Below are 27,418 nucleotides of genomic sequence, written 5' to 3'. Positions count from 1 at the left end.
TGGCTCTTCTGGACACGAGTGCTGCATTCGATACTGTAGACCATAATATTTTGCTTGAACGTCTGGAGAAAACTTATGGTATCCGTGATAAGGCACATATGTGGTTCAGTTCATATTTTAATAAAAGAGAATATGCAGTTGTGTTCCAGGGTAAAATCTCAACCAACTTTTGAGTGTCTACAGGAGTGCCTCAAGGGTCAGTACTCGGACCACTTCTCTATCTCCTTTACACTAAAGATATAGAGAACATTATCAAAGAATGTGGATTGTGGTCGCACTGCTATGCAGATGATACGCAGATTTATTTTTATTGCAAACCCGGCGAAAGAAGTGTGCTTGTCAATTTAATTGATGGATGCATCAAGAAAATAGGCAACTGGATGGCTGAAAACAGACTAACATTAAACCCATCAAAAACTGAACTGTGGGTGGCTTCAGCCAGACGACAGAATTTGATCCAGGATACGGCTCTACCCAATGTAGGGAGTACCCCTTTACCCACCGTTAAACTACTGGGAGTTTTACTCAATTCTGACCTATCTCTTGATGCTCAAATTATATATCAGATAAGTTCATGCTTCTACCAGCTGAGACAAATTAAATGCACACGCAAAAATTTGCCGGTTGATGCCGCCCGTCAATTAATAAATGCGTTTGTAGTGTCTAGAGTCGATTATTGTAATGGTATCTATGCAGGTCTACCAATGAACAAAATGACTCGCCTACAATCTGTATTGAATGCCGCAGCGAGACTTATTTTCGGAATCTCTAAGTTCAGTCATATCACTCCACTACTTCGGGAACTACACTGGCTACGTTTTCCACAGAAGGTCGAATACAAACTCTGTTGGCTTATGTATAAGTCAGTGCACAACTCGGCTCCGGAATATCTAAGGGAACTATGCATTCCAGATGAACTAGCTGACAGGCGTCTCACGCTTAGATCAGCTACGTGTACGGCGAGAGGAAAAGTTATTATACCTCTACGCAAACAGCGCACTAAATTTGGTGAACGCGCATTTGCGGTCGCAGGCCCTATGGCATGGAATGCTCTCCCGGCAGAGGTGCGAGGCTGTGAAAGTGAAGTGATGTTTCGGAAAAAACTTAAAACCCACTTGTTCTCTAAATCATTTGAATAAATCCGTAGCACGTGACAACAAAATAAATTATTTTAATGAAATTACAAATTTAAAAGCTTCAATTAAATTAACTTAACAATAGAATCACCATGTAAAGCGCCCTTGAGGTATTTTATTACGAAAATGGCGCTATATAAGTTATCCATAATTAATTAATTAATACGGACGCGTGCTGCTTAGTGTTTGACAGAAGAGGCTCAGATAATACTAAATTTCGATGTTGGAATAATCAGGGTTGCGTAGAAAAACCAGAGAGTATAAATTTATGACGGGGCCTACCTGATTGTCTCTGCCTAATATAACAGCCATATACAAGCAACGAACCATCATTCCGTTTCACTGTATGGGTTGGTAGAAAGACATTTTTTAATGATCGAAATATTTAGGCCCGGATGTTTGATAGTAAAACCGAAATCGCTGGTAAATTAAACTATAGTAAAACTCTACTTTTACTAACAATCAACAACACGGGCCTTAGATTATCGAAATACAAGCATTCGAGATATGCAAATAATCGAATTCAAACATCGAATTAATCGATTTTTTTTACCGTGAAATGTCAGAAAACGCAAAAAAAAACACGAATGATATTTTAAACCTCCGAAAAATCATTAAAATTAATTACCATTGCTTTTGAAATGTCATGTCCGAATTCATATCTCGATTAACTACTATTAATTAACAATATTTTGAGTTTGTCCAAATTTTTGTAGACAAGGACTGGATTCAACCCCTGGAGAGCTGTTCATATTAACATATTACAACAGAGTTGAAGAACATTTAAGAGAAAGGTAATATAGAAGTCTAGGCATCTACAGGGCTTATGACCTCTCAATGGCTGGTTTAAGTCCTGGACGTTTGCTGCCGACTGTTCGTCGGCAGTTTATGTCAAAAGTACGGGACGCGAACCTGACTTGGAAGGACGCACAGGAGCTGGCAGCCGATAGAGATGCATAGAGGCTATTTGTGTAAACGATATGCTCCAATTAGGGAGCGAGCATGGAATGATGATATTATCCTTAGTAAATTTAACCCTCGAGTGTTTCCATTGATTTAATATCATTTGAGAATACATTCGTTTCGTAAACCGTTGACTGTACTAATGAAACAATACGACTCATAATGATATTTGCAGCAACAATAGAAAGTCCTCGTTGATCTCAACTAAATACACCGTTTGATAACAGAACCTTATTTTTTTTCTGATTTTGGGCATCCCTGTAGGAATAGGTTGTTGGGTGTTGGTTGGAGCTCCTACCCCAGTTAGAGATTGACAGAGAAGACACGAGGTTGCTGTTTAACACGTATTTATTATATGGCGAATAAGATACAGCACTTGGTTGTGTAGCGCGAGCGTAGCGGCGATGATGGGTTGAAGAGACTGCATTTAAACTACACGCTGGAATTGAGTGAATTAAACTTGTTGGGCTGACTAATTGAACGGGCTGACTGACGTTGGCTAGGTCCTGTGGTCACTTTATAGACGACGTTCCTTTGTAGTTCATTTCTTCATGGTAGGGACGATGTAAATGTACTGCAGAACAATGCTTCTGGTTTAACGTGCAATACTATAAGAGTTGCATTATACGAATGTATTGGATTCGATAGAAAATGATGACATTGCATCTACGGTCATTAGTCTACTTCAGGTGAACTAATTTTACACGTGTGTGTCATCGACTATGGACCCTACAGCACCCCCCTTCCAGTGAGGTGATCTCACGATACATGAAGTTTTTCTCTTGATATCCTGTTAAAGATTGCTTCCTTTTTTGTGGGACACTAGTATGGTGCGAAGTACTGGTAATGTAAGTTACTCAGGTAATGCGGTTACAGAGCGGTTAAGAGACTCAGACAGAGTTTATATTTAATGGTTTCTCAGTAGTATGAGTCGACATGTGTGATTTTAAATTACTTCTTTTCGAACATTTATATTGGCACTCTGAGCATGAGAACGGCTTCTCGTCAGTATGAGTTGTCATATGTGATTTTAAATCACTTGCACGTGAACATTTATATTGGCACTCTGAGCATGAGAATGGTTTCTCACCAGTATGAGTAAACATGTGCGATTTCAAATGCATTTTATTTGAACATTTATACTGGCACTCTGAGCATGAGAATGGTTTCTCACCGATGTGAGTCAACACGTGTGATTTTAAATTACTTCTGTTTGAACATTTATACTGGCACTCCGGGCATGAGAATGGTTTCTCGCCAGTATGAGTGAACATGTGAGATTTCAAATTTCTTTTATTTGAACATTTATACTGGCACTTTGAACACGAGAATGGTTTTTCACCAGTATGAGTCAACATGTGTGATTTTAAATCAGTTGAACGTGAACATTGATACTGGCACTCTAAGCAAGAGAATGGTTTTGCGCCAGTATGAGTAAACTTATGAGCTTTTAGGGAATCTCTACGAGAACATTTATATTGGCACTCTGAGCATGAAAATGGTTTCTCAGCAGAATGAGTCAACATGTGTAATTTTAATTTTCTTCTTTGTGAACATTTATACTGGCACTCGGAGCAGGAAAATGGTTTTTCACCAGTGTGAGTCAACTTGTGAATTTTTAAAGTATCTTTACGTGAACATTTATACTGGCAATCTGAGCATGAGAATGGTTTTTCACCAGAATGAGTCAACATGTGGGATTTCAAACCACTTCTTTGTGAACATTTATATTCGCACTTCGTGCAGGAGAATGGTTTCGCACCAGTATGAGTCAACATGTGCGTTTCTAAATTATCTCTACGTGAACATTTGTATTGACACTCTGAGCATGTGAATGATTTCTCACCAGTATGAGTCAACATGTGTAACTTTAAACTTCTTTTTAGTGAACATTTATATTGGCACTTTGAGCAGGATAGTGGTTTTTCACTAGTACAAATCGACTTGCGAGTTTTGGAACAGTTAATATCCTTTTGCCTCGCTTGTGAACCTGAAACAACAACAAAAACATTTTAACTAGGCTTCTTCCAAGCGTACTAAAGGGCAATCGATGCAACAAAGACTTTTCCAACCAGCAGACAAGAAGTAGAGACAATTTCAGCCTGCCTAGGCAAGGCTGTCTCTAAATCGAAACAACTTTCGTTTATTCCATTTGATTTGCTTTGCATTTAACATTTTACCGCTTAAAAGATAAAGAAATGCAGGTAGCTTATCATTTATTGTGGTGTTGTTAGATTAAAATGAACAAATAAATAAATCAGTAACACGAATAGTCTCCAGTATTGCAAAGTTATTAAACAATACCGATATTATGCTTCTTCAGGTAACATGGATCATGCGTGAATAACGTCTTTGGTTTTGAACACTTTTAATAAGTACTGTATCGCAACAGGAATATCAGCTGTAGATTCATCATCGGGAATCCTTCAGGGCAAACCACACGGTGGATGGGATCCGGGATTGATTGCAGATTAACGGAAATATATATATATCTTTTATATTCTTATAAATTTGTATAAACTACTTTAATATTGAGTTACACTTCGACCGGTTTCTAGGTTATTACCTCATCATTAGGAATTAAACTAATTTATAATTACACGTGTGGCTATTTACATCATAAAATATAGTATGAAAGAGACAAAAAATTAAAGAAAAAGAGAGAAAGAAGATAAAATGAATCATAACGGGAATACTTTTAAAAGAGGACTCGAAGTTAAATTTTATTATTTGAAGTTTTTAATTAATGGCTTTACTAATTTCTAATCGTTTTAAATTGTCTAAACGAAAACCATTTTTATTGAAATGCAAAATTTGTTTTGATTTATTTTATCTTCTTTCTCTCTGTTTCTTTCATTTTTCTGTCTCTTTCATACAATATTTCATAATATAAATAGCAACGCGTGTAATGATAAGTTAGTTTAATTCCTGATGATGAGGTAGTAACCTCGAAACCGGTCGAAGTGTAACTCAATATTAAAGTGGTTTATACAAATTTTTAACAAATATTTTTTTTTTAAAGCCGCTGAACTTCCGTATTGAAGGTGTCAGCAGTTATACAATAGAAGTTAAGGTAATTTGCGTACCATCATCCATAGTTCACAGACGATTTTAGTGCAGATAATGTGAAAGAAACAATTCTTACTTGAGGCGATTTTATTTTTGGGAGAGGAACCAAAACATTCTTGTTTGATGTCAGGATAATCTATATCCATCTCTGTGTGGATAATTACATCACCGGTTATCCTAGGCTGTTCAGTACTGGTCCCCGGTTCAGCCTTCACGGCAGCAACACCTGGCTCCTTGCTTTTGTGGGGATATGGAGCCCCTTCTTGGCTATAGAGAATATGTTCTACTTTGCCAGTCCACGGTTCAGCCTTTGCGGTAGCAACATCTGGCTCCTTGCTTTGGTTATAACATCGCGCCTCCTCCCCAGTATGGAAAATATCCATGTCTACATCACCAGTCCCCGGTTCAGCCTTCACGGTAGCAAGGCTTGGCCTCATGCTTTGATAGTAACGTGGCGCCCCTTCCCCAGTATAGACAATATCTCCTTCTACGTCAAAGCCTCTTGGTTCACCCTTCACGGTAGCAACATCTGGCTCACTTCTTTTGTGGGGGTGTGACACACTTTCCTCATTATAGAGAATATCTTCCGATTTGCCAGTCCACGGTTCAACCTTTACGGAAGCAACACCTGGCTCCTTTCTTTGGTGATAACATGGCGCCCCCTCTTCGGAATAAAAAAAATCACCTTCTACATCGCCAGTTCCCGGTTCAGCCTTCACGGTAACAACACTAGGCCTCATGCTTTGATAGTAACACGGTACCCCTTCCTCAGTACGGACAATATGCCCATCTGCATCGCCAGCTCCCGGCTCAGCCTTCACAGTAGCAATGTCTGGCTCCTTGCTTTTGTAGGGATATGGCGCTTCTTCCCTCGTATGAAAAATACCCTCTTCTACATCGCCAGTCCGGGGTTCAACCTTAATGCTCACTGAAGCGAATTCCATAATCGTTTACTGACTTGGGTACATGTGTAGAGTTTATTCGATATGAATCCTGAAAAAGAATGAAACGAAAAATAAATAATCATATTCTAAACAAATGTACGATCTAATGAGTTTCTTAGGTTGAAAACTATAATAAATGGCCTGAAATTACATGGAGTTTATAGAAAAAATCTGATTGGGATCCATTAAAAACGAATGTTGTTTGTAAACATTTAAATACAATTTTTTTTATTTATCAAAAATGGGGTACCCTCCCAGTTCTTGTTGTATTTATATATTTATTTATTCATTCGTTTAAATTACACTCGTTGAAATATTAATGAACTTACTAAGGCTTTTTAGGCTGTGCCCGCGTCAAGCCATAATAATTAACAATAAAAAATATATAGTAAATTAATTCGATTAAATTATAATGACATGTGATGCAAAAGAATAAAAATACAGAAAAAACAAGGTATAATTAATAAATAATCAAATTAATAAATATATATAATAAAAAAAGAATACAATCCGAAAAAGATAACCAGATACAAAAATTAAAATATAAATTATACTAATTTAAATTCATACATAATTAAATATACGAAATAAAAGTATCATTGAAATCCACAAAATAATAATAAAATAAAGTATAATGAGAAAAAATAAAAATAATAGTATCATTGAAATCAATAGAAAAAGTATATATTTATAAAAACATAATTGAAATGATAATTGAGATATGGTTTCTAGAAACTATACACTTCACTCTATACTATAGTAAGAAATAGGAGTAATAAATAATATGGCAAATAAGAGTGAGTACTAAATTTAAACTATCTATTAAAACAATTAGTAACGAGAAAATGTTCAAAAAGGCTATAAAAAAATGGATAGTGCAGCTGAGTAGAAGTAAAATAGATTGTCTCATTCGCCCAAACCAATATTGAATCAACTGCTCCACAAGTGTATAGCTTATGTTGGGTTCTTGTTCTTTCATTGTGCGTTTTGTAATGTAAATAATGATGTACATAAATTAATTATTAACATAAATACGTAGTTTGAAAACTGTCTGAACATTATGTTAATTATTTATGTTTATTAAGTTAGTCTTCTTTGTTTATTCTCAAATTTAAAAACATTTATAGAAAAGGATATTGTTAAGTATCCTCGGCACGGGTAACCCCAGTGAGGTCACATTATTTTTATTATTAATTATGGTTTGTAAGACAAAAAATATGAATAAATAAATAAAATAAATCAATAATATAAAAATACACAATGAAAAAACAAAAATATCTAATAAAAATGACAATTATGTGCATTCTTGTCGAATGCAAACGAACTCAGCAACTATTGGTACGTTTTCGTGTCAATCTCTTTTTTCCTATATTTTACTCTAGGGCGAGTCCGTGTGTATTAAGATGGATATAAGCTATCAAAAATCTTAGCACTGTAAAGGATTGCGTGAAAAAATCCTTTCATGTCACTTGTAGTAGTTTAATTTTAAATGGAAAATGTGTGTAAACGTTTCAGTGAATTCTTAACTTATCAGAAATATGAAAGGCCTGCGTTTAATCAATAAAAAAGACTTATAATATTAGAAATCAAACACTGGCTTGAGTCTACTGAACACTTTATTTTATTTGTACAAATATAAAAATATAAAAACAAAAACTTCGTGACAATTATTTCTCCTTGTTAGGGCATTTTCAAATAAATGTGAAGATTAGATGGATTGAATGTCCCTATACAGTCATATAATTCAAGGTACTTAAGTAGAAAATAAAAATAATCTAATGAACTATAGCATGTACATTAATCATAATTGAATTGAATTTATAATATTATTGATGTTTTTTTCGACAACAATTATCTTAACTTACAAAACTATAAAGCTTCATTAATTATCTCACAATACACGCTTGTATCAACAATATTTTGAGTTTGTCCAAATTTTTGTAGACAGGGACCTTTATTTATGCGGGTGAGATTCATCTGATTAAATACAAAATATTGTTGATAAATCCACCTGATCCATTAAGAAGTACAGAAATTGAAAAAATAACATTTTCAGGCGTTGCACAATGTAGGTGAAATAATTGAATTAGATGAATCTCACCCGCATAAATAAAGGTTTCAGCTCTTTAACTTCACAAGCATCAACAGATAAAAGAATTGAAGGAATATAGATGTTCAAATATGGGCAGAATAGTGAATGTTACACAGTGTGTAAAGTGGCCACTTAAACCAGCCATTGAAAGGTCATAAGCCCTGTAGATGCCTAGACTTCTATATTACCTTCTCTTAAATGTTCCTTATCTCTGTTGGAATATGTTAACATACTTGTATGTCAATAAATACTTACTTTGTTATATTTTTCACGAAATTCAAATATAAATACCTAAATTCCCCATTACCTATTAAACACTTAGCCTCACCCTTAACCATTGGTTTTTCCCTCAATTATGATTAATGTACATGCTATAGTTCAAAAGATTATTTTTATTTTCTACTTAAGTGCCTTGAATTATATAACTATATAAGGACATGCAATTCGTCTAATCTTCACATTCGTTTGAAAATACCCTAACAAGGCGAAACAATTGTCACGAAGTTTTCGTTTTTATATTTTTATATTTGTAAAAATAAAATAAAGTGTTCAGTGGACTCAAATCAGTGTTTGATTTCTAATATTATAAGTTTAAATATGGAATTCTACAAAATAAACACCAAATCAATCAATACAAAAGACGCCTGTACAAATATGAAACAAGTTTTTTCTTTAGTAATTAATTATTGCGTCAAAATATACAAGCATTAAATTAGAAGATAAAAACTACACAGGAAGCATTGCTGTGTTTCTGTTCCGGCTGTGCTACGTACATGCTGTACGCATAAATCTGTTATAGTTGGCTCCCGTGGTCAAACTTCGCCCTTTAATTGATAATTATTTAAGGAAATTACCTGGCGTTTCTACATCAAGGGAGTCACTCCGTCAACCGTTATAAAGAATAGACTCCTGAACAATGATTAAATCGGTTTATGACACAAACTTCGGAACTGTCAGAACGCCCGACACCCGAGAGCGGCCATTACGAAATGCTACAACAATGTTGCCAGTACAGATTAAAGGCGATTGCCAGTAGAAATTATTTTAAATGCATTCAGAATAAAAATCTACGTACTTACCTAAAAAGAAAGAGTCACCCATTTTGTGTATAGTTTCACATAATTCTTCTATTTGTTTTAATACTCCGATATCCAGAATGTGTAGATTAGTTAATTTGAAGTAGATGTTCCAGCTTTTATATTAAAAAAAACTATACTGATACCCGAGTGATTCGCTCTTCAAAAATTTCAAGTGCTGGATATTTGTCAACAGTAAATATTGAGGTCAATAGCGGTCACGCATCTCAATAGGGAAAAATGCGCAACGGTTGTCATGTTCATAATATTAGACACTCCAATAAGGATCTGATTCTACAGAGAGGAGTCAATACTTTTTTGGCTCAAAGGCAGCAATACTATATAGGCCCGAGGATATATTCATGGAAATGTGGTGGGATTGCCAGGTTGAGGAAGGTGTTGACTGCATTTTTGATCTATATTGGTCGGAGGGAGTCAGAGAAATTGTTGACCGATGTAGAAGGACGTAAGCTAATTTCTTGTTTTACTAGTAATGACTTTGGACTTAGGATATAGAGATTTTGGTATTATTTATGTTTTAATTGTGTATATATTATTTACTTTTAAGACTGAAAAAGCACACATAATAATAAAACTGTACTTACTTTTTAATATTATTATAAAATACGCGATTTACTGCCTTAGAACGGAGAAGTTATCCCTAGTTAGGCAGTTTAGATGAACCACCAGCAAAAATAAAAAACATACATGTTTACATTTACTACTTAATTAATGTGTTGTATAAATAATTAATTGTAAATTTCTATAATAAATAAATAAAATCTTTAAATTAAACCTTTGTTCATCAGGAATGTTTCTTTCGATAAATAATCCTTTAAACGCTTTAATAATTATATAAACCATTATGTAAACATTTTAACTTTCCTTTGAAAGTACTATTTTTCTTTTTCTTTTTTAAAACTGTTATTTTCTCTAACTAACCTTTCTTTTAAATGGGCAAATAATTATATATGTTTCGGATGTAATATTTCTTTCTTTTTTTATAAATACTGTTTACTATTGTATACTTTTTTTAATGTTTTTTATTATAATGCTATTTTTTGTTGCATTTTTTTCACTGGTTTTATTGTAACTATTACATAAAATATTTATGGAACCGTAAATAAATATTTTTAAAAAAAAAACAGCTTCCTGGAGGGTTGAATACAGTCCTTTTCTACCAAAATTTGGACAAACTCAAATCATTACATGGAAGGATCTGCGCTTTCCGAAACTAGCAATGCTTTAAATAAACTCAAGTGGTCTAAGAACAAAGCGTTTTATTAATTATATATTTAGACACAATTAATTATTACGTTCAATTGTTCATTTAACTTTTATTTGCACTTCTTCACTACATTTTTCACACGTTTGAGTATTAGTACATTGTTGGATTGGCTGTTAGTATATGTGTCCAGGCGGATGAAGACAGTTCTGTGTGTGAAATAAAACCAGAATCCTGGACGAGCATTTTCGACTCGATGGCTGCTCTCGGGCGAAAATCCTGAGTAAAGAAATCAAGCGGAGACAAGTACTCCTCGTTATGCAGTGGTTGGCGCATTCGTCTACCATTCATGAGGTGCAGGGTTCGATTCCTAGCAGGATGGACGTGAAATATTTATTTCAGAGGTTGTTCAAACTGCAATATTTTATTGTTCCTGGACGGGCACCTGAAGCGTAACACTGATGTGCCCTATGCACCATTAGGTGCGGAGCGGGAATGATGATGAAATATCCGATCTCCAGACAGCCTTCGTATTGTTGGATACCACCAGTTATTTTTGAAAGATAAGACAATCAGCCCTCATTCGCGTTTGGTTGAGAAACGGTTTCTGATGGCTGACAAAGGGGCGGCGAGTTCGGGGGGCATCCACTCGCTGGCGTGGGGTTCGCTGGGTTACGATACAAAAATGATTCCCCAAAAGTTCGCATCAATGCAGTAACGTGACTGTTTGGTGGACAGAAGAATGGATTGACACTGATATGAGTCTTCATATGCTCCACGAGTTGATCTTTGAGCGAGCATGCATATTTACACACTGAGCACGAAAAGGGTTTCTCGACGGTGTGACATTTCATGTGTTTTTTTAAACTACTGCTTCGTAAACATACATATGCACACATTGAACATGCGATGGGTTTCTCACCAGTATGAGTTTTCATGTGAAGTTTCAAGCTACTACTTCGCGAACAAACATACGCGCACAGTGTGCACGCGAAAGGTTTCTCGCCCGTATGAGTAGTGATGTGTAATTCTAAATGACTTTTTCGCGCACAGGTATATTGACACTCCGGACACGCAAATGGTTTCTCACCAGTATGAGTTCTCATGTGTAATTTTAAGCTAGTGCTTCGTGAGCATGTATATTGACATTCAGAACAGGAAAAAGGTTTATTACCGGTATGAGTTCTCATGTGCAATTTTAAATAGCTCATTGATATACAAGTGTATTTACACTCAAGACACGAAAAGAGTTTTTCACCAGCATGAGTCTTCATGTGTTGTTTTAAATTACTTGTTTGTGTACACGTATAATTACACTCAGAACAAGAAAAGGGTTTTACGGCGACGTGGGTATTCATGTGTGCTACTAAATTACATTTAATTGAACATGAAAAACTACACTCTGAACACGCAAAAGGTTTTTCGCCAGTATGAGTTTTCATGTGAACTTTCAAACTTTTACTTTGCGAACATGTATATTTACACTGCGGACAAGCAAAAGGTTTCTCACCAGTATGTGTTTTCATATGTTGTTTCAAATTACCTTTTCGTGAAAATGTATAATCGCACTCTGAACACGCAAAGGGCTTTTCACCTGTGTGAGTTTTAATGTGCTCCTTCAAATTATGTTTAAGTACACACGTATATTTACATTCCGAACACGAATATATTTTCTCGCCGAAATGACTCAGAAGGTGGATTTTTAAATTATTTTTCCTTGAAAATGATTTAGCGCATTGCGAGCATGTGAATGGCTTTTCAACAGCATTCTTCAATGGATTAGGGAGATGAGACGTACTGGAAACACACGATAAACTCGTATCTGCATATTCAGGTTGACATTCACGCCTCATAAGATCTATAAGAAAAGAAGAAAAACATTTGAGGCGTCCGGCTTAAAGCAGTCATGTGGTATGCAGACAGTACGTCGCTTCAGTTCGTTTTGTCTAACAGACCAAAACACAAATCTGCTGAAATAGTGCTTCAAAGTTTTTTTTACTAAATAGGCATAAATAATGACCACAACTTTGGACAAAATTCATTAAAAACCCCCTTAAACAATTAAAAAAATACATTTTTATTTTATAAATAATGGCTTTCTGAAAACTTCTGTACACGTAACTAAATTTAGTTAAAAATGGTATGTTGGTCAAAAACAAGCTCAAGCGACAAGTTGCAAGTCAGTTTCTGTGGTAAAGTAAGCATGGAAATATTTTTATACGTAATTTTAAGTACTGCCATTTTGATAAGAAAAATGTCTTATTCAGTAAATGTTATTATGATTGGATCATATCATTTAACTGGAGACACTCTACGATACACCAAAAAAATATTTTTATCTAACTTTTATAGATTTTTTTGGTCTACTATGGTGGTGCTATGAGTCTCCCACCATAGGATTTAGTTCCGAAAATGCTGGAATATGAAGAAAGGCAAAAGCATGAGCAGATATACATACAAAATGCCGAAATGAAGATGCTCAGATGGTCTGCACGTGCTACCAGGATTGACAAGAAGAAAATGAATATGTCCGTGGTAGTTTTGGGGTCGCGCCTATTCCGGAAAAGCTAAAGGAGACTAGACTCTGATGGTCGGACCCCTTAGTGGCCAGACTTGCGCTAGAGACGAGCCCCCACGCGAGCGAGAGCCCGAGGTCGTCCATAAGCCACCCGGTGGACCAATATTGAGAGGCACCTGAGGAGCAGCCGACCAGGGAAATGACACAAGACAGAAATACTAAGAGACTGCGTACCGGAAGCGCCGATCTATGCTGCTATTACTAACATATTACAACAGAGATAAAGAACATTTTAGAGAAGAGAATCACGTACGTTATTTTATTTATATTACTTCCCCTTACTGCCCTTAAAACACCTGCGCGTTACGGTGCTGTGTAGTCACTACACATTAAAAAAATAAGAATTTAAAAAGGGAAAAATGGAATATTTATAGGGAATGGCTTTAATTAACCATAATTTAATTCAAAGATGATAATATTTCAAATCTAACTGCTGAAAACATGAAAAAAACCATTGGGTATCGCTAACGACTCGGGTGAACGTCACCCGCGCCAACTTCCCGAGAGCCACTAAGTAGCTAGTACTGGACTACGTGACTGATTCTGCGACAGGCGTAAATTCTTTACTCTTTTCTTCATACGCGACAATGCGAAACATTGGTATACTGTGAGTATAATTTATCCCCGATTTCCGATAAAATGCTTTTATTGTACCTAATAAATACTTATTATTTTACAACAAATTATTTCAGTCGATACGTAAATGTGTAATGGAGGAATAGTGAAAATCTAAACCCAATATTTATTATATTTACAAAGATATTATAGTTATTAGATGCAATGTGTACTAGCTAGACATCACCGGGGAGGGAGGGTTAATTGGGTTGCAGTGTAGCGAAACTCACAACTCAAATTATATTATTGCACATTTTCAAATGTGTGGGTAACGTTTACGTCGTTCATGTATACGAGTACGAGGAACGCTCGAGGATAGACCTCTTTTCCATATGAACTCCGAGGAGTCTTCACCGAGCCCGACCTCCGACTTGCAGCCCGCTTCATGTGGTGGAAGAGGCCCTTTGAGAAATAAAGCAAGATCAAAATAACGCGACCCGTTTTCATCTAAAAGAAAGAAAAACATCATACAGTCCGCTGCTCTATAACTGCTCAGACCAACTCTCAACTGAATATATACCTACCTACCCGTCCTTCCTATTTCCTAGCGCACTCTATGTAACAATAATTCTACATGCGAGTACCGGAAAAACATTATATTATCAGTACTGATCTAACATCAAACAAGTAAAGTGCTCAACAAATCTTTCCTTAAGCAAGTTGTGCCTGCGTCCTTTTAGACCGCCAGATCCATACAAGCTGTACCAGTGTACTACGACCGCTAGCTTCACTAGGGTTCCAGCACACGTCACGCCTGATCATCAGCGGGTAAGTGTAGTTGCGCAACCTCCCTTCCACAATAATACAGTCCACTATAAATTTTCCTCCTCCTAGGACGAGGTATTTTCCACACCTCGTCCACTCCTCAACAAAAACTATTATTGATATTTTTTTTACATTATATACAAGTTTAATACATTTGGTGTTACTTACTAGAGCCATTTCCAGTGTTACGACAGGAATTCAAATATTCTTGGATATAATGATAATTTATATCAAATTTCGTTGAAATCGGAATATCATTTCTTATATGGTTTTCTTTAGTACTGGTCCCCGGTTCAGCCTTCACGATAGCAACACCTTGCTTCTCCCTTCCGTGGGGGTAATATGGCGCCCCTTCCTCACTATGGAGAGAATCTCCTTCTATTTTGCCAGTCCACGATTCAGCCTTCACTGTAACAACACCTTGATCCTTGTTTATGTAGGGACATGACGCCCCTTCCCCAGTATGGACAATATCCCCCTCTACATCGCCAGTCCCCGGTTCAGTCTTTACGGTTACAACACCCGGCTCCTTGTTTTTGTAGGGACATGACACTCGCTCGCCAGTAGAGACAATATCCCTTTCTGCATTACCAATCCCCGGTTCAGCCTTGACGGTAACAACACTCGGCTCCTTGCTTTTGTAGAAAGATGAGGCTCTCTCTCCAGTACAGACAATATCCCCTTCTACATCGCCAGTCCCCGGTTCAGCTTTTACGGTAACAACATCCGGCTCCTTGTTTTTGTAGGGACATGACGCTCGTTCCCCAGTATAGTCAATATCCTCTTCTGCATCACCAATTCCCGGTTCAGCCTTTATGGTAACAACACCCGGCTCCTTGCTTTTGAAGGAACATGGCGCTCCGTCCCCAGTATGGACAATATCTCCTTCTACATCGCCAGTCCCTGGTTCAACCTTTATGCTTACTGAAGCGAATTCCATAATTCTTTACTGCTTTGGATATATATAAACGTTTATTCTATATGAATCTTTAATATCCTGGAAAGAAAAAAAATAAAAATTGAAGTTATAAATAAGTATATTTTTTTAAAACTTACATTTGAAGCACTAACTTTGTGGTTATTCGTTAAATAAATAATTATAACACAACTTTGTTTTTAAACACTTATTTTTTACTTTTCTACCAACCGGTTTCGAAGTTACACAAGCTTCTGTATCAGGGTATAATTTACTAATGCATTTTACACTTTTTTATTTGAACTGTATCTACATGTTGAAAATAAAATATTTAAATAAGACAACTTAGATATAAAAAAAAACTATACATAATGATAAAAAAAACAATAGGCGAACAGTATTTCCTTCAGTCCGCTCCTGTTAAGTTTTAAAAATAGAATCCCCCTCAATCCACACCTCCCATATTTACAAGAACAACATGACAAAAGACTTGACTTATTAGCTCCAAATGCTTAGATATCATATTTAGTAAACACTTCCACAGAAATAAACGTTGTTCAGCAGCTCTGAAATTGAAAAAAAAAAAACACTACTACTACCATCACGCCATTTCTCTGTAAGTATAGACAGAAATGATAGTTATTAGAGCAAAAATAAATTAATACATGCCCTTCGGTTGTGTCTGCTTTTGGCATGACCAGACCTTAGATTTTGGTTTATCTGAACATGCCACCTCTCTCTTGGTCGTCCTCGTCCTACGTTACTATTATTTCTCGCCATGTATATCTGTTTTACCATTCTTTCATCATCCATTCGTTCTACATGATCAAACCATCTCAGTGATCCTTAGATTTAGGATCCGTGATCACTGATTTAGGATCAGTGATCACTGATTTTATCACTTATACCAATCTCAGATATGCACTCTCGCCTGATTTCATAATTCGTAACCATGTCATACATTGATTTCTCACACATTTGTCTAAGAGACCGCATTCGCTCTGCTATCATCCTTTTTCTGCCAATTTCATGTTTCATCTCCATTTCAGAGTTGGGACTAAAATCCCGCTGTGCACTGCCAGTCTAGCTTCGATCGATGTGTTTTTATTAGCAATTACTGTGGTTAGAGCGCTATTTATTTTGTTGCCCGCATTCACTCTCCTTTCTACATCTTTTTCTATTCTTCCATCTCTGGAAAACATGCTTCCCAGATACACATTTTTTTACTTGTTCGAGACATTCGTTGTTTACATTTATTATACAGTCAGTAACCTCACTTCCCCTTTCAAATACCATCAACTTTTAAATAACTTTGGTTCATCACCGATTGGCTCTCCAGGCATACATCATACATTCTAAAGACTATTTGTTGCGAATCCTCCTTGCTGCTTGCTGAAATAACTACATTGTCAGTGTACAAGCAGCTGTCTGAAAAATTTTCCATTTTCGCTCCGATACCACATCTTTCATTACAGTTGTCCATGTATAGATAAAATAACCATAGTGACATTACACATCCCTGTTTTACGCAATTTGAGATCGCAAACCACGTTGTGGATCCCCATTAACTTTTATACACGCTCAACTCTCCTACTAGAGAGATGAAACAGCTCGTATAAGTCTATCGTTTACTTCGTACTTTTCCAACACGCCCCACAATTTCACTATTCCTACTTTATCACACGCTTTTTGCAAATCAACAAATGCGCAGAACAGTTTTAAACACAGTGCAAACAATTTGAGTAGAAACAAAGCCGTAAATGACGAAAATAAAACATTTTGAAACATTATGTAACATCTTAAGCAATAAAGCAACCTTCCTGATCCAAGAAAAGTATTTTTTTAAGCCAAAATGCACGGAAATCGCACCGTGAAACAAATAAACAATAAAGAAGAAAAAAGTGAAGAAGAAGTGTTGAGATAATTCTGTATTGACTCTATGCTTCACCGAGACTCTACATGCACATAATATAGTCTATGGGGTCCCGCTGTCAAACTACGCCCATTAGGCTTATGATATTTATTTGTGTAATTATCGTAATAAAAATTACCCCAAGTCGATCCTTTATCGGCAGTGATCATGCCTTCGCACATTGAATGGAATATACACTTCACAGAGGACCGTATTCTCGTTTATGGACACAAACACCTCCGGAACTGTCAGAATGCCGAGTACGGCCATTACAGAGACATTAAGAAATGCGACAACAATGTTGTCAGATGAAAGTTACAGGCGATGTTGCCAATGCACGGTTCCTAAACATATATTATTATTTTATTTTATTAAAATTATTAACGGCTATGAGAATATTCAGTTCTACAGGAAATTGGATATAAAAAATGTTTTTTTACACGCGGTAAAAAATAGAGTATTTAGTTGTACAACAAATCGAATTTAATTATCAGAAGCACTACCATTCACAATTTATTTATTTATTTATTAATATATATGCCCAATGGGCATTTAAAAACCATATTTATTCAGAGAAAATTATTATAAAGGAAAGTAGAAAGACACAATGGTATAAAGTAGACTAAGTGGAAGTGGAGTGGAAGCAGGAGAGAGGTGTTTTTAATTGAATTTGATTCAGTGATTAGCGTTTGAAAGAAGACAACTTGTTATCGAAGAAATCAAAACTGGTATGTTTGTTGGCAGACCTAAAAAAATTGGGCATAGGGAAATGAAAACCATAGTTAGTTCTATGGTTATCAGGCAAAAGAGTAAGTTTTGTCTGGAGTTTCTAGTTGGCATATTTAATTTTATTGATCTCCCTCCTCTAGATTTCAAATGCTTTGCGAACAGAATTATAAAAAAGGGGGAGTGTTTTAAAGTTGATGGTTTCACCGGCTGCGTTTTCCAGAAAAGGTCGAGTACAAGCTGTGCTGGTTAATGTTTTTTTTTCTTTTATTCAGGAAACATAAGTACAAATACATAGTTTTATAATATCTGTACAAAGTTAGACTTATCTCTAATGGACCAGTAAGATTTTGATATAATATTATCATTATATCAATTAACTATATTTTTTTTTCAAGTACCGAAAAGAAAGAAAAAACATAAATGAAACCAGTTTTAAAATTCAAATCAAAGTAAAAGGTATTTTTAAAGTGTTTATAGTATTTACACAAATGAAAATAATATTAAAAATTAAGAAAAAACTTAGTCAAAGTAATTAAAAGGTGAAAATTTAAATAAATAGGAATAAAAAAACATGAATGCAAAAAAAATATTTTCCACAAGGAAAAACATATAAATACATACATATTTTAAGGGATTAAAAAAATTAACAATGAACATATTAAGTTCTCCAAAATGAAAGCTATTTTTAGGAGTGTACAAGTCTGGATTTTGTCTAAGGGAAGACACCATTGCAGGAGACTGCTGCGAGATATTGCATAAATATATATACATATATATATAAAGCGTGATGTCCAGATTCCCTTTAAAATATACGTATGTTTATGTTTCCTATTATTTAATTATGTACGTGCTTCCATTTTCTATTATGTTGTATCCCAACCTCAACACAGGGCCCTTGGCTTCATAAAGTTTGGGATACGTTATAATTGTTTGTTTTTATTTATATCCATGTATTTGTATGAATAAAATATTAATTTTGTATGTCGCTCTAATCCAAAAGAGATCTTGAAAAACATAGCACATTTGATTCAAAGTTAATAGTAAGGTTTTTTAAATCGGTATTCTGTACATTGTGTTTGTGTAAGTTTTGTGAACACGCCAGCACTAAATAATCGAAATAAATTAAAAAATGTATTTATTCCATAGCTTAATCCCGGTCATGGTCATGTCAAAAGCAGACAGAACCGAAGGGCATGTAAGTCAAGATGTATGAATGTGGAAGAGGCTAGGATTGTATGCCAGGATAGACGTGCGTGGCGGTCCATTCTCTCTGCCTACCCCTACGGGGAAATGGCGTGATGGTAGTAGTAGTAGTTAAGCTCGGGTTTCCTAGGACAGCGGTGCCCGTATTTTAACGGCCGTAGTGAACATTAATGCGGTTGACAGCCGTCGTAATGGTGACTAGAGAGTGGTTTCCTATAAAAATGGTGTTGATAACACCGTTAAAAAATGAAACCACTCTCTAGTCACCACTACGACGGCTGTCCACCGCATCACCGTTCACTACGGCCGTTAAGATACGGGCACCGCTGTCCTAGGAAACCCTAGCTTTAATCCCCAACTCTATAATCAATAATTATTGTAAGATTGTGTTTATTTTTCTTCAGACTGGCAGCACCGTTTATCGTTTAAATGTAGTCTGTGGTTTATGACATTTTGTAATGGCCGCTTAGTTCTGCGAGGTATTCTGTAAAATAATAATCAAACTGATAAAACCCCAGTCAAACTCTATTCTCTACAATGGATGGAATAATCTCCACCGACAAAGGAAAAGCAATGGGTAATGTCTCTAACTGATCCTACGATTGATTAATGAAAAATTAATATCTTAAATTGATGGGCGTATTTTGACAGCAAGATACAAACATTGAGGTTATTATACTGTATACTATAATATCAATGGAAACTTTAAACTATTTTTTACACCTGTAGATTATTTACTCAGATGCGTGGATGCTTAGGTGAGTAAAATATGGTGGAACAGGCAACTGTTCCTGTGGGATGCTCATTCAGTTGGGACTGTGGTTTCTTCCGAGCGGAACGCACTCATTCTTTTGTTTTATCATCCCCTTACGGGGGTGGTATTCGGATCCTCTGCCTCTGACCACTCAGAGAGTCTTTCTTTATTCAAAGTCGTTCTCTCATTGTAAATATTCGTGTTTTTACTTATGTTTGTTGTGTTAGGTATGTTTGTTGTGCTACTATAGTTTTAAGAAATTGTTTTTGTATATTTGGATACGTTTATTTATGTCAATTTTTTGTGTATATACGTATTTTTGAATAAAAAAAACAGTGGCATTCAGGGGATCCTGAGGGGGGGGGGACGTGTTGGCCTCTGTTCATACGTTCTCTTCCCCCCTCCTCAATCTGCATAGAGTTCGTATTCCTTTGGAATATTTATAATAACTTTCCTCTATGCGCAGCTGACAGAGAGTCCCCCAGGACTCTATAACAGCTGCGGGTGGATAGTAGGCTTAAAGATCTCCCCTCAGTGTAGATTATTTATGATGCATGGGCATTTCTAGTGTTATATTTGCCTTGTTTATTACTTATTTCATCAGATATTTAGCCTTCCACCTCCCCCACATGAAGGCCATTTTTTTGCGTTTACTTCAACAATTTGTAGGTTATGATCAGTTTACCTATTGATTTCTCGAAAATTCTGACACGAGGTAAATGACCTATGTACATTTTTCGAATAAAAAGTAGGTACTTACCTAAATTGTAATTCATAAAGACAGGTTAAAATTACAAAACAAACAAACCATCACGAAGGGGTAGGCAGAGAGGATACAACGCCATATCACTCTGTCTTTGCATACAGACCTCTCTTTCTCTACATTCATACATCTTCTCATGCACACACGCCGATTATTGGTACTCTTGACATGTCCATCTTCAAGTATTTGATGGACTTGATCGTGCCATGTCTTTCTCGATCTTCCTTGTTTTCTGCATCCATCAACATTCGCATCGTAGATACTTTTAGCCGCGGCACCCCTTTCTTGATTCTGTCGATATTGCATGTCTCAGCCTTACATAGTTCACGGATCTTGACACTTGTGCACCTATCATGCATCGTTTTACCACACATTGCCTGAGGGATTGCATTTCGACAGCATTTAACCTACTTTAATCATTATTTTTCCAATCCCATACTTCGCTCCCATGCATTAGAGTTGGCACTAGAACTCAATTGAGAACTGCTAATTTTTCCTCCAGCGACAAACATTTGTTTGCCAAAGTAGATTTTAGCGCACCATTCACCCTTTTTCATATCTTTTTCAGTCTTTCCATTCGTAGTAAACATACTTTCCCAGATACACAAATTCTTCTACCTGATTCAGAATATCTTCGTTCACCCTGATCTCACATTTAGTTATATTTCATCCCTTTCAAAAACCATTACTTTCGATTTATCAACATTCATTAGCAAATCGCTTTTCTTGCATACATCGTATACTTTTGTTACCAAGAATAGCAAGTCTTCTTCTGATGATGCCGTGCTTCTTGCTAACAACAAAGAGGAACTGCAATTCTAGGTAAGGTCTGTGAGTTTTTGAAAGAAATGAAAGTATGGCTAAATGTTAAATCACTGTGAATGGGCTTATACTAAAACAAATAGAGGAATTTGTGTAAATGGAAAGTATATTTACTGGGGATGGAATGACTGAGAAAAATATTAAAAGAAGGGTGAGTTCCGGGAACAGGGTGAACGGTGCACTTAAATCAACCTTGGCAAATAAATGTTTGTCCCAAGAGGCAAGATTAGCAGTTCACAATGGAGTCCTGGTCCCGACCCTGATGTATGGGAGTGAAGTGAGGACTTGGAAAAACAGGGATGAATGTAGGCTGAATGCTGTCGAAATGCAATTTTTCAGGCGAATGTGTGGTAAAACTATGTACGGTAGATGCACAAATGTTGAGATCCGTACATTATATAAGGCTAAGATAAGCACTATCGACAAAATCAAGAAAGGATTTCTGCGTTGGTTTGGACATGTAGAGAAAATGGACAGCGAAAGAAGGGCTAACAATATTTACAATGCGAATGTTGATGGATGCAGAAAGAGAGGAAGACCGAGAAAGATGGCATGACCAAATCCAACAAATACTTGAAGATGGACATGTTAAAAGTTGGAATAATCGGCGCGCGTGCATGAGAAGATGTGTGAATGTAGAGGAAGCGAGATATGTTTCCGAAGAAAAAGTAGTGTGGCGTTCTATCCTCTCTGCCTATTCAATGGTTTGTTTGTTTATTTGTTTGGCATGCTGCTAACATCTATAATTTACCTTGTTTTCTTTTCAGGATATTAGCGTTTATATAAAAAAAAAAACATTACAGTAATTTCCATTCTGCAGTACAGGATTATGGAAATCGCCTCAGTAAACATTAAGATTGATCCGATCACAAGCGATCAAGGGGATATTCTCCTTACTGGGGAAGAAGCTCCGTGTCCCTATGGAAGCAAAGAGCGAGGTTTTACTTCTGTGAAGGCTGAACCGAGGACTGGTGATGTAAAAGGAGACATTCTCCGTACTAGAGGCGTCACGCCGTGCCCCTTCAGAATCGAGGAGCCAGGTTTTACTACCGCAAAGGCTGAACTGAGGAATGGCGATGTAGAACAAGACATTATCCATCCTGGGGAAAGAGCGCCATGTCTCTTCAGAAGCGAGGAGCTGGGTTTTACTATCATAAAGGCTGAACCAGAAACTGGCGATGTAGAACGAGACATTCTCCATACTGAAGGAGACGCGCCGTGTCCCTTCAAAAGCGAAGAGCCAGCTTTTACTACCGTAAAGGTTAAACCGAGGACTGGCGATGTAGAAGGAGACATTCTTCATACAAGTGACGGAGCGCCATGTCTCTTCAGAAGCGAGGAACTGGGTTTTACTACCGTTAAAGCTGAACCGGAAACTGGCGACGTAGAACGAGACATTCTCCATACTGAAGGAGACGCGCCATGTCCCTTAAAAAGCGAGGAGCCAGGTGTCGCTATCATGAAGGCTAAACCGGGAACCAGATCCAAACAACATTATACTATCGATAGTGATATAGTGATCTTTACAGAAATAGACATTGATTATCCCGATATTAAACAAGAACATTTGGGATGCTCCAGCAACACTGAAGGTGACTCTAGTAAGTAATATAACTTATTGGTTACACCGCTTGCTCATTTTTACCGCATAATGCCACCTCGCTTCATCAACGTTTTGCCTACATTTTTATTTGTCACATAACCTCACATCCACTACTAAAGACGTTTATTTTAACATTGTTCAAATCACCTCTGAAAAAACATTTCCTATCTTTTCCCTAACTAACCTTTCGTCTATCCGACTGCGAAACAGAACATCTTTATTAATATAATCACTTATGTTTTATAAAAAATTACCTTGCATGGCAATCTTAATTTCCAGGCCATCAAATAGTTCAAATTTGTTTATTTATTTTATTTTATTTATAAATTATATAACACAAATGCGAACTTAACCACTACCCAAAACACTAAATGATGTTTCGTCGTATAAAAATAAATCCCCAAATTGACCACTCTCTAGGGGGCAGAGAAGATTCAGAACTGGTGACTTCTCTTTTATTTTTCTTTTATAATCTATTTTGTTTTAAAGACAATAAGTTGATTTATGTACACATAAAACCGGGTTGCGTTCCCGTGGCTAGTATAATGTTGCGGACACACAGATCAGAAATCCGAGGTGTGACCTTCATTCTACCTTAACTTGGTTCTTATTTTCTAATAGCGAGCTATTTACAACTAGTAAAATCGAAAATTGGAATTTTTTGGTAAATCATACTACATATCTGTGTAAAAAGTTTCAACGCCTATTCGTACATGGTGTATTCTCAAAGTATTCTCTTAATTTCCATCCACACTTCTTTATTCTATAACCGATGCGACTCGACTTATCATCTCCCATTCACTATCAAAGATGTTTTTACAGTACCTCTGTTAAAACCAGCCAATGACAGGTCATAAGCCCTGTAATTGCCCAAACTTCCATAAAACCTTCTCTGAAATGTTCTCCATCTCTGTTGTAATTTGTTAATCTTAATCGCCCCCTTTGGGGGGGGGGGGGAAATCAAAATATTTTAGTAAAACCAACTGATCCAAGAAGTTTAAAAATTGAAAAATTGTTAACAGGCGTTGCCTAGTATGGGAAATAACTCGATTAGATGATTCTCTTCACAATAATAAAGGTTCTCTTTTACTTCACTAAAATCAGCAGATGGAAGATTGAAGAAATATGGATGTTCAAACATAGGCAAAATGGTGAATGTTACGCAGTGTGTAAAGTGGCCACTTAAACCAGCCAATGACAGGTCATAAGCCCTGTAAATTCCCAGACTTCCATATTCCCTTCTCTGAAATGTTCTGCATCTCTGTTGTAATATGTTAATATACAAATTAAATTAACAAAAAGTCCCACAATTATATAATGTTAATAAATTACAACAGGGAATGAGAATACCTTAAAGAAGGGAATATGGAAGTCTAGGGATTTACAGGGCTTATGACCTGTCAATGGCTGGTTTAAGTGGCCTTTTTACACACTTCTTCAATTCTTCAATTTGTTGATTTTAGAGAATTGAAGAAATATGGATGTTCAAACATAGGCAAAATGGTGAATGTTACACAGTGTGTAAAGTGGTCTCTTAAACCAGCCATTGACAGGTCATAAACCCTGTAAATTTCTAGACTTCCATATTCCCTTCTTTAAAATATTCTCATTCCTTGTTGTAATTTGTCAATCTTAACGAGACTCCCGAGGGGGTGAAATCCAGTCTTGTGTCTATTTGGACACACTCAAATATTGTAAATACATAATGTATTTTTTTAGGTCTGGGGAGTGGAATTCGACCTGAATATTTAGAAAATAGTGATACGAGTTCATCGCCTGTTCCCAAAAGACTTCGTCCCTCCAAACATTCTCCCGTAGAGTATTCAAACCACTTAAAGAATACTCTAAAAGAGCCAAACTCATGCTCACTAAACTCTGATTCTTCAACTGGGAACAATGATTCAAATGAGCATATCTCCACTGATTCTGGTGAGAAAATATTATCGTGTACTAAATGCCAGTACACGTGCTCACGACATTCTAGCCTAAAACTACACATGAGAACTCATACCGGTGGAAAACCCTATTCGTGTGCAGTGTGCGAAAAATCGTTTTTACAAACTAGTGGTTTAAAATTACACATGAGAACTCACACTGGCGAGAAGCCCTTCGCGTGTCCAGAATGTAACTATGCGTGTTTAAGAAAAGATACTTTAAATGTGCATATCATGAAAACTCATACTGGTGAAAAACCCTTTTCGTGTTCTGAATGTCAGTATACATGTTTGCGAAATGGGAGCTTAATGGTACACATGAGGACTCATACCGGTGAAAAACCCTTTGCGTGTTCGGTGTGTGACTACACTTGTTCAAATAAACAATACATAAAAGTTCACATGAGAATTCATACCGGCGAAAAACCCTTCGAGTGTTCCGTCTGTAAAAATACCTATTCACAAATAAATAGTTTAAAAGTACATATGAAAACTCATACTCGCGAGAAACCCTATTCGTGCGCAGTGTGCGCAAAGCCATTTTCGCAAAGTAGTGGTTTAAAATTACACATGAGATCTCACACTGGCGAGAAACCCTTCGCGTGTTCAGAATGTAACTATGCATGTTTGAGAAAAGATACTTTAAAGGTGCATATCATGAAAACTCATACTGGTGAAAAACCCTTTTCGTGTTCTGAATGTCAGTATACATGTTTGCGAAATGAAAGCTTAATAGTACACATGAGACGTCATACCGGTGAAAAACCATTTGCGTGCTCAAAATGTAAAGACACATTTTCACAAAGCGGTTCTTTAACGAGTCATATGAAAACTCATTCTGGTGAGAAACCCTTTAAGTGTTCGGAGTGCCAATATACATGCTCACTGAAAAATCAATTAGAAATACACTTCAAATCTCATACTGGCGAGAAACCGTTTGAGTGTCAAGAGTGCACTTATAAATTTGTACGAAAAGTTTCTTTAAAAAAACATATGATGAAAATTCATAGTGACAAACGCTTTTCGTGTTCGGTGTGCAAATTCACATGTTCGCTAAAGCGTCACCTGGATTCCCATCGATGTAATGCACAAATGAGAACTAACAATGTTGATGATCCATTCTTGAGTTTTAACCCAACGCGGGTCAAGCGGACGTATACCGGTCGCCATCCTAAGAACTCTCTCGCCGATTGTCCGCCGACCGACAGCAATCAATACCGCCGGGATCGGGACGCTAATATATCTTCGGAGACCAATCTCAAACGACACATTGATTTTATGTGTTCAATAAACGACTGTCATATTGACGCTCGACCGAACTTTCCGAAATAAACCAAAATTAAATGCTGAGGTTTTTTCTTGATAAAACTCCTAAGTTCATGATTTTGACATAGAATTAAGAATAGTCCAGAAACCGCATACGCACATCAAACAGAAGATGACTAAACTACTCATAAATAAGTAGGTTTACGTTTAGACCCATTAGTTTCTTTGTAGACGTCGCTCAGTACGCAACTCCTGATTTGAATTCAAATATGCCGTGTTGTGTCCTTTTGAAGTGTAAAAATACTGCTAGGATCTTAAAGAAACAGGATGCTATCACATTTCATGTGTAATTAGCAAATGAATGTGTATGTAGCAAATGCATTACTTAAAAATTTAATTATTTTCCACCTGTCAGATTGTCAAAGAAAACAAAATGGACATTTCGTTAGTGTTGTCAGGGAAGTATTTTTTTTTTACCCTACTTTGCTCATCTAATGAGAGAACTAATGGCCTCGGATTAAACAACGCCGTGGTGGATATTTGATCGACATTATCTTTAAAACATAACATATTATTTAACATGATATAAAAATATCCGTTTTATGTAAAATAAAATTTGTTTTATATATTAAATTTAAAGTTCATTAATTCAATTACACTAATTAAATGACCCTTTACTTATCTACTCTGTTGTGTCAATCAATATTTCCGCGTGCACAATAAAATTTTAGAGAAATTAACAGATAGCTTTTTTTACCTTACATTTTTGTGTTAATTATATTTTTTCTCATCGTGCAACATTACGCGGAACATGACGAATGCGCGTGGCGAAAGTGAGGCATAGTGGAGGAATTATTGGACACAGTCCGATGTATTCCGGACTATTCTTAATTTTATGGATTTTGATAAAATTATAAATAAAGTTGTTAATAAAACTTCTGGATTTAGTTTTACTTTTTATTATTTTGACCAGATTACAAAATGATGAATCTAGTTTTGCAACCCACTTGAACTCTCTTAACCATGCGTTTGACAGCGAAAACAAAGTTAAAT

The 27,418-nt window shown here is 36.2% G+C and overlaps 3 protein-coding genes across 3 annotated transcripts; 1 reads left to right on the top strand and 2 right to left on the bottom strand.

Annotated features, from left to right (window-relative positions):
- Window positions 1–2,429: 2,429 nt before the first annotated feature.
- Window positions 2,430–9,206, bottom strand: LOC148278121 (uncharacterized). The gene is made up of 3 exons (XM_088231867.1): window positions 9,059–9,206; window positions 5,245–6,161; window positions 2,430–4,089 (listed from the first exon to the last, which is right to left on the bottom strand). The coding sequence occupies exons 2-3, from the start codon at window positions 6,110–6,112 to the stop codon at window positions 2,990–2,992; spliced, it is 1,968 nt and encodes a 655-aa protein (XP_088087993.1). The 5' UTR covers window positions 6,113–6,161; window positions 9,059–9,206; the 3' UTR covers window positions 2,430–2,989.
- Window positions 9,207–10,543: 1,337 nt separating this feature from the next.
- LOC148278120 (uncharacterized) lies at window positions 10,544–17,568 on the bottom strand. The gene is made up of 3 exons (XM_088231838.1): window positions 17,431–17,568; window positions 14,632–15,460; window positions 10,544–12,363 (listed from the first exon to the last, which is right to left on the bottom strand). Exons 2-3 carry the CDS (start codon window positions 15,401–15,403, stop codon window positions 11,078–11,080), a joined length of 2,058 nt encoding a protein of 685 aa, XP_088087964.1. The 5' UTR covers window positions 15,404–15,460; window positions 17,431–17,568; the 3' UTR covers window positions 10,544–11,077.
- Window positions 17,569–19,576: 2,008 nt separating this feature from the next.
- LOC148278119 (uncharacterized) lies at window positions 19,577–26,446 on the top strand. Its single transcript, XM_088231836.1, has 3 exons — window positions 19,577–19,800; window positions 22,330–23,163; window positions 24,885–26,446. Exons 2-3 carry the CDS (start codon window positions 22,392–22,394, stop codon window positions 26,429–26,431), a joined length of 2,319 nt encoding a protein of 772 aa, XP_088087962.1. The 5' UTR covers window positions 19,577–19,800; window positions 22,330–22,391; the 3' UTR covers window positions 26,432–26,446.
- The last annotated feature ends 972 nt before the right edge of the window (window positions 26,447–27,418 follow it).

The sequence above is a fragment of the Micrasema longulum genome, unplaced genomic scaffold (assembly GCF_059751315.1).
Source record: "Micrasema longulum isolate JH-2025_06_02 unplaced genomic scaffold, ASM5975131v1 h1tg000927l, whole genome shotgun sequence".
NCBI lineage: Eukaryota > Metazoa > Arthropoda > Insecta > Trichoptera > Brachycentridae > Micrasema > Micrasema longulum.
The sequence above is the reverse complement of the archived record's forward strand: the minus strand, read 5'-3'. Positions and strand labels throughout refer to the sequence as shown.